The sequence below is a fragment of the Gavialis gangeticus genome, unplaced genomic scaffold (assembly GCF_001723915.1).
Source record: "Gavialis gangeticus isolate Ggan-Ray unplaced genomic scaffold, GavGan_comp1, whole genome shotgun sequence".
Classification (NCBI taxonomy): domain Eukaryota; kingdom Metazoa; phylum Chordata; order Crocodylia; family Gavialidae; genus Gavialis; species Gavialis gangeticus.
The window spans coordinates 1,175,936-1,187,939 of record NW_017728965.1 but is presented as its reverse complement, the minus strand read 5'-3'; the positions used below and the strand labels follow the sequence as shown (position 1 = coordinate 1,187,939).

The following is a 12,004-nucleotide window of genomic DNA, read 5'->3' as shown; positions in this document are numbered from 1 at the left end:
GTGTCCTTGAAACCAGTACTGTACTAGGATTCAAACGAGCCACGTTTCTGGACTATTCAGAACTGAAAGGTTGGTTGTCTGATAATGGATGCTTTGATCTTGCCAGCATTTCAGCAAAGAGGCATAAGGTAATAATATTTGCTTTTTATATTCATTTCAGCGCTCTTCCTTGGGGAGTCGTTGACTGTGATATGTCAGTTAGATTTGGGAGTGGCTTGCCAGGAATAATTTAAAGAATGTAAAGTTGAAATTGCTTCTCCAAAATCACATGGCTCTCCCTACCCCAAGGGAGTTGGTTTTATATGAACTGAAACAGAAGGTAGGATTAGAAAAGATTGACTGCTGTCCTTGTGCTCTTTGTTCAGGACTTGGCATGTTTGCTTGATGTTCCTATGCACAAAACAATTATCCCCGCAAGTTTACCGCATCTTAAGGGAAACAAAAGAATTAAGAGGATATTTTTTTAATGTACTTGCATATTCAGTGGAGTATAAACCACAGTTAGAGTTTATTAAACGTTGGCAATAGTCATTTTAAAAGGAAACATTGGATACTGAGATAATCGGAGAACGTGGATTTAGTGTAAACCCAGGGTTGGGCAATTATTTGGGCTGGAGGGTAACCTAGGGAGTTTTGTTGAGCAACAGCTCACCTAAACTCCCTGAGTGGCTCTGCTGTGCACTCAGCTAGATGTCTGGGATGGGGCCATGGGCAGGTGGGGAGGCATTTAGGAGCAGGATGGGTGGGTAGGCAGGGCTGCATCTGGGATCATAGGGCCATGACAACATGGGACAGCGATCCTAAGGTCCCTGTGGAGACCAGTCGGGACCCATGTGGGCAGTGTGCATGGCGAGGCAGACAGGATGGGGTGGCAGACAGCTGGTTGGGGAGCTGTGTCCAAGAGTGGGATGGGCAGGTGGAGTCAGTGCCAGGATTGCAGGGCAGTGACAGCGGGGCCCAGGGCACAGCTGTGATCCGCTCCCCGCATGCCCCTGCCTCTGGAACGAGCACCCGTTGCAGGGGTGTACAGGCTGCAGGTTGTACCTCTGTCCTGGGTCGCAGCCCCATGCTGTCACAGCCCTGTGATCCTGCCCATCTGTCTAGTATACACCATTTCCTGCCTGCCTGTGGCCCCATCCCATCTACCCAGCCACATTCCCTTCCTGTGTGGGTCCTGCCCTGGCAGTGGGGATGTGTGCTGGGGGGAAGGGGGGTGGTCAGGGTGCCTGAGCAGCAGGGCCTGGTCTGGTGGTGGGAGTGGGAGCTGGAAGGAACTGTCATTGCTAGAAAGTGAGCCTGGATGCCCTGCCACCCCACCACCCCAGCCCTCCTGCATACCCAGGATGGGAGAACCAGCTGCATGTGTCATGGCTTGGGCTGCTTCCCACATCTGCGTTGGGTGGGGCCAAGGGACCTGCCATTGGCTGGACACCCTTGGTGAGCTGGATCTGGCCCGTGGGCCATATTTTGCCCGCCCTTGGTGTAAACTGACACAGTAGCACCTTGATTTATGTTTGTCTTGACAACTTTTCATGGAGTACACATTAAGGCTTTCACTTCTGCATCTTTTTATCTTGCTCATTAAACCATTGAGCTCAAAGGAAGTTCGAACAGCTACTTCCAGTCTGCTCTAAACCCATATCCATATACTCTTTCCACGGGTTTATTAAATTATTGTTAGTTCATTTTATTTGGTTCCCATCAAACCTTCTTACTAAAGTTCTTCCTCATGTGATTGGTCACTTTTGCACCTTAGATTAGCTTTCTCTAGTGACAAACTTGCAGAAAGCAAATCTAGGTAGGATAACCAGCCACCTGATTCAGCAGTTCCAGCAGAATCCACACAACCTTTAATAGCTGTTAAATGTGCTGCAATCAGCTGGGGAAAGGAACTGAGCCCAGCTGAGCTGAGTTCCCTCCCCAGCGCTACAATCGGCCCAGCTGGGCTGAGTTCCCTTCCCCAGCTCCCTGGTCCCAGGCAGCAGCACCCAGCCTCCCTCCCTCATCTGGCAGGCAGATCAGGGACCCGCAACCCCAGGAGGACTGGCACAGCCGTCATAGCCCTCCTGGGGTTGCGGGTCCCTGATCTGCCTGCTGGATGAGAGAGGCTGTTTTGAGCTTCCCCATTATAGCCTATGGACGAAACGTCAAAACAGTGTCACTATTTCGATGTAAAGAAACAGGACAGCAGTTTCGAAAGGAAACGCTGTTCCGTCGAAACCTTGAAACACAAGTCGAAAAGGAGTGGTGCCATTTTGCACAGCCCTAGTTAGCATGTAGCAAAAACTCTGGCGCAGTTTGCAGCAGAGTTTATTTTTCCTGGGTGCAGCTTTTACACAGTCTGGGGGGTCAGCCTGCCAGCCTGGGGCTGCTCCGCCCTGGCTCAGAGTGCTGCAGAGGGGCTGGCTGGGGCACATGAGTGCTACAGTGTGGGGCTAGTCAGCAGGCAGCCCCCACACTAGCACCCTCATGCCTCAGCCAGTCCCTGCCACCATCTACACACGTGTTTCAGCGCACACAACTACTCTGCTGTAAGAGAGTACTTGTCCCGGCCAGTGCTGTCCTACAGCAAAAGTAATTAATTTACTGTGCCCTAATACAGGCACACGTGTAGACAGTGATGCGTTACTGTGGAGCTAATTGGTCAGCTCCGCAGTAAAGCACACGTGTAGATGCATCCATAGTAAACAAGAGTTTGCACTCTCATGTTACGTTTGGTGGCATTTAGGTAGACTCCTTGCCTTTACAGAGTCGCTTTAATTTCAACATAAGTCTGCATGAGCCCTCCAGTTCAACTGTGTGTTATCAATGGCAGAATAAGAGCCTTGAAAAGTACTGTAATGATGGCCAACTTAACAGTGTGGCCCTGAACTCATATTTTACATCTGCATTTTTTTTTTCGATTTGAGTGGACTTCAAGAATCTTAGTGGACAGGGCCAAATGGACAGGCAGCCGTGGAAATGAAGTGTGTGGATGCAGTTCATTCAGTTAGTGTGCTGGCTTCAAAATGGAGCTGCTAATGCTGTAAGCAGTGGTGGAGGCAGGGGTTCTAATTAATTGCTTTGTTAGTGGTTTACTCTGGCAGTGAATTGAAAAGGATTTTTTTTTTGTTTAAAATACCGAAGGGGTTGAAAAGTTGTTGTTTAGGCTGGTGCAAGTAGGAGGTATAAGTAGCAGTTAAAAGGATGAAATGAAGGAAAGGAAAGTTGCCAGCTGAATATATATGTGGGTTTTAATGCATTAATTTTTAGCAGTAGGTGCTCCATCATGGCTTTCATACTGATTTCAGTGGCACTTTGGGACTCCAGACACAAGTGGGGCCATGTGATATTGCAGCAACCATATAAATTGAGTGAGAAATGATCCCAACTCCAAAGAGGTTGTTATCTAAATGGATAAGACATGTGGAGGAGGGGAAGGGAAATGGAGACACCAAGCAAGAAAATGACTTGCCCAAGGTCACATAGCAGTTCTGTGGCAGAGGCAGGGATAGGACCTGGCTGTTCTGAGTCCTTATCTGGTGCCCACACTTCTGGACTGCACCTGCTATCTAACAGTCTGTTTTGCTCTCTTTCTTGAAAGCTTCCATCACAGTAGTCTGTGGGTATTGAAAAATAGCAGAAATAAACTCTGGCAAGGAGACTTGTATGGAAAATGTTCCTAGGGAACTGATGTGGATCTCAATACTTGGTGCATTTAAATTTATATGAGGACAAAAAGCTGGAGGAGATTTGTCAGTGTGATTCTTGCAGTGTCACTGTGGATATAGGAAGTGGCTTAGCAGGTATTTCCTTTGCTTAAATAGAGATTCTGCGATAGATTCAACTGTGTCACCTTTTGGAAAACTTGAGTGCAAGTTTTTTCACTATGTAACCATCCTGGAATTATTTGTTTTTTCCCCTTTAGGACAACAAGACAACACAATTTCGGCATGTTCAGCAAATGACCTATAGCCTAATAGAGTGGAGGTCACAGATACTGTCTGGGACTCTTCCCAAAGATGAACTGGCAGAACTCAAGAAGAAAGTCACTGCTAAAATAGATTATGGCAACAGGTAAACTCAGTTCAGTATTTCATGTAAACCAAATCCCAGCTCAGGATTCTGAAACTGGGATTCCTGGAAAAGCTTCTGTGACTCTTACTAATCTGATGGTAACTGCTGCATCTCTTGCGAAAGCAGGCAATGAAAAGCTGCATCTCTGAGAATCAGATCATGGAGTCTTACCTGAGACAGTAGCTCACCACAGAGACTTAGTGGCATTTCACTAATGCGTCAAAGTTTCATTCCAAATTCTATAATTAAATCCATTTATTATATGAGTTTAGCAGATTTGTAATCTCAGGTTTGTTCCAACCCAGTCACCTTTATTCATATTAATACTTATCTTTTAATCTCCTTGTTGACTGCTCATTCGAGTAACTGTGGAAGGGCTGGGCCCATCAGGGTTCTGTTGCTTAGGTGCTGGCTGTATTTGATTAAGATAATAGATGATGTGAGCCAATGGATAGAGCACTGGAGAAGGATTTGAAAGTCTGCATTCTGTTCTGGACTCTGACAGTGACATTCTTAGTATGACCTTGGGGAAAGCCTCTTTTCCCTTCCACCTGCCATCGCTCACGCCTATTTGGATAGAAAGCTGCCTAGAGCAAGAGAACAGTCTTTTTCTTTGTGTACGTGCAGGGTATGGCACAATGAGATCCTGGTCTTGGTTAGAGTCTGAAGGTACTGCCATGATAGAAACACTAAAAGGAAAAGGGAACCTAGATCTTTTGACCTCAAGAGTCCCAACTGATGATTTTGCCAGATCAAGCTTTAATCGCTTAAACCCAAGTTCTTCTATGAATCTTGATGCCTTTTAAGAGAGAATATATTCTGGGACTGTCCACCAACCCCAGTCTACCTCACCATCTTTAATTAAATGCACGGTGGCCCCAAAAAGCAGTTTGAGGTTAAGGACTGATTTTTCATTGATGTGGATGTTTTACAGCAGGGCAAAGTAGGTATCAAAACAGGTCAGTGATCATTTAAGTATGCTTTTTTTTTCCTAATGCAAATGACCATACAAAGGCAGCCCTGAATCAATTTCCAGCTGGCTGTTCCAAGAAAAGGCGATGGTTATTGTTTTTTAGCCCCCATCAAAATATCCCTACTTTATTGCAAAGGGAGTTAGCAGCTTGCACTTCATAAGCCTACACTGTCCTTCTTTTGGCAAAAAACCTCACCTGTCTTAATCTTGCTGAAATGCTGGCATGAAGACTGCATCTCCCAAGGAGCATGATTTGTGCCCGGGTTGCCCAGGGCCAGGATTTAGATTCAAGTCAGGAACTAAATTGCTTCATCAGCATGTTAAGCAACACAGCTCTGTAGATGGCCAAAGCAGTCTTTCATTGGTTTGTACAGAAGAAGAATGGTCTCACTGGCTCATTTATCTACCTGTCAAACCTCATTCAGGTCAAATAAGTTAATTAAGAAGGTATTTTTAAAGCAGAGTTGAAAAATTAACCATTTAACAGTCTTATTTATAGAACTTGAGATTTAATAGATGCATAGATATTTCAGTTTTTAAAACATGCATAAATTTGAATCCAAGGGGTCTCACATTAGTTAGATTAATTTATTAGTTCAATTTATTCTGTAGAAATTTTATTTTTTGGGGGGCAGCAAGGGGGGCATTGGGCCAGTGTTTATTGTCATTAAAACAGTGTATAAGACTGGAAGGACTGGGACTTAAATACTTCTCATCTAGCTACTAGGTTCAGTCTTCAGTTTGATATCTATAGTTTACACAGTTTAAGACTCTTGAGGCCCTGTCTAGGCTTGACGTTTAGGTCTTGTTGAAAGTTGGTTGTTCCTTTGAGGATGATTTCAACGCACACCATTAATTCAGCCTATGTTTGTGCTTCAAGTCAGGCAGTGAAAGGCTAGGGACCTGAAGGCTTCCTAATTTAGAGGCAAATGTGTCAGAGCGTTTATATTAATGTTGGTGTGGACAGGGATTACAGTTCCCAAGAATGGGACATGGAAGATGTGAACACTTCCTTTTGAAGTGCAATATACCCTTTTCCCTTGTCAGTAGAATAGGAAAAAAACTTGGTAAAATGGGCTCCTCTAATTGCCTTTGTAGATACTGAGATATTCTCGTGGGTAGTTCCATACATGCGCCCTTCAGGTATAATGTCTCTGTTTTTTGGGTTACATCTCCAGTGACCGGAGCGGGTATGAAGAGTCCAGATTCAAGTCTGTGCTCTGGTGTGCAGGAATCCCTCCTCATTCCACATAAAAACCAAATCCCAAAGCACTACATTGCTTCAATCTACCCTTGCTCCTGATCTGTCTTCAGATGATGTGTAGAAAGCTGTAGTACAGCTGAGGATGTAGGCCTGAGGTTTTGGATCCCATGATGGGATCTTCAGAGTTGACACAAAAAAACAATGATGCTAGTAGCAGCAGATTGTTAAAGAGTGACCTCATATGGTCCTTTTACCTGTTTATCTTCCTTGTTGTTGCAGAGTGCTCCGTTAGTTCTTTAAACTACCCCACTCTCATTTAGAATGGGAAGAAAAGCCGTGTCAAGGTTTTACATTCCTATACATTAAAACCACTCTTGATTACAGTTGCTTCCAGTTTACCTTACCTTTTCTGTGCCTCTTATATCTTGGATGCCACACAGGATCCTAGGGCTGGATTTGGTGGTGCGAGATGACAATGGAAACATCCTGGACCCAGATGAAACCAACACTATCACCCTCTTCAAGTCCCATGAGACTGCATCCAAAAGGATTGATGAGAGGATCCAAGAAGAGAAGGTATGAGTTCATAGGCAACTTTGAAAATCTCAGGCAAAATGTGGTTACCTCCTTTCCAAAGCGTGTACTTCATAGTAACTATGTAGGGTCATCTTTTCAAAAATGCCTAAATGTATTCAGCTCCTAAGTTCCATTTTAAAAGGGAAATCTTTGAAATGAGAGCTTAAATCCCTCTGATTTGAACTGTCAGTTATTTTATAAAATACTTACTGTTGTTCTGAGCTTTTCAGTAAAGACTGATGTTTTGATTTAGCTCTTCTTCTTGTACGTATGCATTTCTTGTGAACTTTTATGGTACTTTTGGGGTATTGAACGTACATGTACCTGTGCCCATATGGATATGTATTGTTGTAGGATCAATGTGAATTGAACCCTAGCACCAAGTTTATTGCACTGGTGTTAGCCTGTTGGTAATTATAACTTTATTATTTCTGAATATGCACTTTCTTTTCTGATTCATCTTTCTCTGCAGTCTGTGCAACAGAATGTGGACTTACGGGGGAAGCCAGTATTTAGTACAACACACACATACAGTCTCTATGTAAACTTCAAGAACTTCGTCTGCAACATTGGTGAAGATGCAGAATTGCTTATGAGCCTGTATGATCCTGACCAATCCAAATTTATCAGGTAGTTTGCTGCTGAGCCCTCAAATGCCCTAATGTTTTTTTAAGTCATCACAGTGGTCCATCTGATGAGGAGATAAAAGAGTTAGTGGCGCTGGGATTTTTTCCCTTGCATTTGGTTAGCATATCTCCAAAAGTCTGAACACTGGTTATTTTATTTCAGCTGAGACAGTTAGCCAAGATCCTGAGGTCAGATGCAACTTAAAAATCCCTCTGCACAATTTTTTAAATTGGAGGTACATATACTCTGGTGTCTTGGCCATGCTCCAGCTTCTAAGCCCTCTTATAGTTCCCTTTAGATTTAATGTGTTTGATTTGCTTCCTGACTTTCAATTGTGTTGAAGGGGGTACCCAAGAAGTAGGTGCATTTCACTGAGGTGTCAAGTAACTCTTTTTAAGTATCGTTTATGAATCTCTTGGAGAGAGAGGGTTTGAGATTAAAATTTTAAAATGAGCCCAGATGTCTTAACTGCTTTTGAATAGTATACCCATGCACATGGCATAAGAAGCTAATGTTATTTACTTTATTTATAGTGAAAATTACCTTGTTCGTTGGGGTAGCAATGGGATGCCAAAGGAAATTGAGAAACTTAATAATCTCCAAGCAGTTTTTACAGTAAGTCCTATTTGTAAGCTGGAAATTCCCAGCACCTAGAGTCATTTATCCTAATCTTTATTTCATCTAGGAAGTCCCAGGCAGAATTTTGCTGAGCATGTATACATATCAAAATAATTATTTCCCTCCTACTCCCTTTTTTGTTCTTTGATGGATGCTGTACAAATACCAAGACCCTTGCACAGTTTTGTTTGGAAGTCTTTTGTATCTTGCAAATGTTGATAGGCTTTCCAAGATGAGATGGGTCTACCTGTCAGTAAACAAACAGGAAAATTTCTGAGCAAACCTGTGTTTTTTGCTTTGTATGCCTTACAGATAAAGTTAGTTCACCAAGTGATTCAGAAGTAACTGGTAAATTTAGAGATCTGCATGAGATATCATAATTAGATGGTTTCACTGCAAAAAATGGCAAAGCATATGCCCTGAGGAAACTTGACTGCCCTAAGATGTCTGAGAATTGCAAGTTATTTGGTTATCTTTGTTGGGCATGAGGCCTATCGCATTTCTCCTTGGTGTGTTAGAAATGGAGACAGAAGTTTCTTTAACCACTGTAAGACGGGCAAGGTGATGACCAACTACAGGAGAGATGACTTCTGATACGTTACAAATTGTTTGAAGAAATGAGAGTATTGGTGATAGTCAATGTGTTAAAATGAGCGGCTCCAAGCTGTGCTGTCAGAAAGTGCATGCGTGCCCTTTGCGCTCACTCGTAGACATTTGCTCATCCTAGTCACGTGTATACAAATGGCCATGCTGCAGACCCAGATATTTTCTGGGACAAGGGTGGCATACGTGACTTGTTTGAATAACTGGCATCTCATAGATGATTTGCAGTATCCACATGTGAAAATGTTCCACATTGTTTTTCTGAATAGTTGCCTGAGGTCTTTGTCAAGGTATGTTTATTTGGAAAGGATGATTTCATTGGGCATTTGGGCCCTCTGAAATGTTGCAAGTCTCACTAGGCACTGATCTGTCTCTTCACATGCCTGAATATACCTAAAAACCTGGCCCCAAAAGCCTCATGTGTTGTGTTTGTTTTTCAACTGAATGCTTCCATTTAGAAAGAGTTGAATATGAATGGATCATTGGGGTTTTTGGGGGGGTTCGTGGTATTTATGAACCTGTATTTTGCTCTTGGACATGGATTTGTACAGGCACTTACCTGTGGCCAGCTAGATAATATAAAATCACTTATAACATGCTGTTAATGAAAGGATAACACTTAAAAATTAATTATTTGTGACATGCTCAAACTAGATAAGAGAGCAGCATAGGCAGAAACTACCCTGTTGTTAATAGTGTTTTAGCAATAATAGCATTTTTATCATTTGCAGCACCACTTCTGAAAAGTTTCATCAAAGAATAAGGTGGCATTTGGGGATTCCCGTGTTGAAATTGGTATTTTTTTTTTCAACAGTATACTTGCCCAAATGGTTCCTTTGTAAATAGTCTATTTCACTTTCTTGTAACAAATAGGTTTCCTACCTCAAGTGCATGTGACTTCACTTGATGGTCAGAAAATAATGCAAATCGACAATAACCTCTTTATTCTTTTGCTGCATTGATAACCAACTGGACTTTTTCTCTGTTTTAAAATGGTATCTAGGACTTGAGCAGTTCTGACTTGATCAGGCCTAAGATCAGTCTGGTGTGTCAGATTGTGAGAGTGGGGCATATGGAACTAAAAGATGGGAAGAAACACACCTGTGGGCTCCGGAGACCGTTTGGTGTTGCAGGTATGAGACTCTGACAGATGATGACCTGCAAAATGCTTTAGTTGTAAGAACAAGCTCTGTGGGTAGTCGTGGCACATGGATTCTATTCTTGGCCATGCCACTGACAGGGAAAGTCAGAAACATTTCGGTGTCACTCCCCTTTTGTAAAATGGGGATGAGGATATCAACCTGTCATTGGAAAGTGCTTTGAGATCTACAAATGAAAGATGCTTCATGAGATGTAAGCATTATTAGTGTTCATGATTTATTTAGTCTGATTTTCTTTTACTGCCTAGTTCTTATTCTTTTGGCTCCCTGTGAAGCAGTGGTGTCCCATTCTGTTTTCAATCCTTGTTTATAGAGGCATTTTTTCCTGACTAAAAGAACACATTTTTAAAAGAGCCTTAATGAATTAGGCCAGGAGTTGACCACGTATGGCCTGTGAAGCCACTGGATCTGGCCCATGGAGCTGAAGAACTTTGCCTGTGCTGGAGCTTGTGCTGGGGCTGGGCAGTGAGGAGTTGCACAGGGGCTGGGAAACTTCCAGCTGTGCCTGTGCTATTGCCACTTCTCTGTGTCTCCCCCACCTCCCTTCTTCTTCCCCTCCAGCTGTGGCCCCGTCATGGGAGCAGGGAAAGTCCCCTGTCACTGGCACATCACCAAAGCCATTCGGCCCATGGCAGACCAGAGCTGTTTTTTCGGTTTGTGGTTTGTAAAAGTTGCAGCTGCTGAATTACAGGCAATTCCTATTGCATTAGGCACTGAACTGCCTCAGTCTCCTTTGAAAGTTCTAGCCTGAAATCACAGGGCTCCTGTACACATGCAGGGAGGCTGCTCTGATGCACTGTAACTGCAGTGCGTTGGAGCAGACTCAGTTAACTGAGCCTGCTGGAACGTGGCAATTATTGCACTCCAGCAGACTTCAGTGTCCCGTGTATCAGCATCCCTAAGCTGAAAAATGGCAACAGGGGCCTTTAAACCAGAACTCATTCAACAAGCTTTAGTTCAAAGCACCTTGCCGCCATTTTTCAGTGTGGGGGCGCTAATACATGTGATGCTTCGGGTGATTTAATTAGCATGGCTCTGGGAGCTGCACTAATTAAAGCCTCTTCTTCCCCCCTGCGTCCTGAAGCATGTCTGTAAACACCCACAGAAAAGATAAATCTTGAAGCAAACAGCACTTGAAATCAGGTTGCAACTTTCCCTTGATCTGCTGCATGTAAATCCCACCTGTTTATGATGGAGAAAATGGTTATGTGCTGCTGTAGACTGAATTATTGTACATAGAAAAGAAAAATCCTGGTTAAAGTCATGTGAAGCATCTGTGCTACCACATACAAGAATGATAGCATTGAGGGCTGGGACAGTGTAAACCATTCAGGTTAATGCAGATAGATGCATATTCACATGCTGAATGAGTGTTGAGAAATGTATGCTTAGGAAGAAAGTTTGAGGGGTGGTTTTGGGGGGTGGGGGTGTGGACAGGGGTTGGGGGCTTTTGGTTGTTTTTTGCCTCTCCTTGGTTTTGGGCAGCAGAAAGTTTTCCATAGGTGATCAACAAGAAATGTACAAAGCTCCTGGGGATTTTTTGGCCAAACTTCCCAAATGGTGTAAATTTTTTTCACCATTGCAGTTACTCAGGCATGATTCATCAATAGAAGCAATGTTGGCATGAAGTGCTCTGGTACTTTCAGTGCTACGTCAATCACACTTTATCTAAGGCTAAAAAACTCCAGTGACGTTGCTCTGGTATGTCTCTGAATATTTCTGTTACTAGTAGAACTGAATCAGAGTGATCAACTTTTGTCAGCTTGTCCATAACGTGGACGAGGGATACATGTATGCGTGTACTATCCCTCAAAAGTAAGTTGTTGGGTATATAAAATAACCTTTGTTTAAACTGTCTTATTGCAGTGATGGACATTACTGATATCATACATGGGAAAGTAGATGATGAAGAAAAGCAGCATTTTATTCCTTTTCAACAGTAAGTACTGGACTCCAGTGTAGCTTTTAGAATGGGAATGTCTGTGGATGTTTCGTAGTTTCATAGTGTCTAGGGTCGGAAGGGACCTTAGCAGATCATCTAGTCCGACCGCCTGCCATGGCAGGAAAGAGTACTGGGGTCAGACGACCGCAGCAAGGTGTTCATCTAACCTCCTCTTAAAAACCCCCAGGGTAGGAGCCTGCACCACTTCTGTTGGAAGTTGGTTCCAGACCCTAGCCGCCCTGACT

The 12,004-nt window shown here is 43.4% G+C and overlaps 1 protein-coding gene across 1 annotated transcript in view; it reads left to right on the top strand.

The window, feature by feature from the left end:
• The window catches only part of DOCK5 (dedicator of cytokinesis 5), a 122,217-nt gene that overhangs the window by 44,647 nt on the left and 65,566 nt on the right, over nt 1-12,004 (top strand). Inside the window, exons 5-10 of the mRNA XM_019504075.1 lie at nt 3,908-4,056; nt 6,674-6,809; nt 7,282-7,439; nt 7,970-8,051; nt 9,661-9,790; nt 11,684-11,756. Coding sequence (XP_019359620.1) covers nt 3,908-4,056; nt 6,674-6,809; nt 7,282-7,439; nt 7,970-8,051; nt 9,661-9,790; nt 11,684-11,756 — 728 coding nt within the window. The remainder of the gene's footprint in view (nt 1-3,907; nt 4,057-6,673; nt 6,810-7,281; nt 7,440-7,969; nt 8,052-9,660; nt 9,791-11,683; nt 11,757-12,004) is intronic.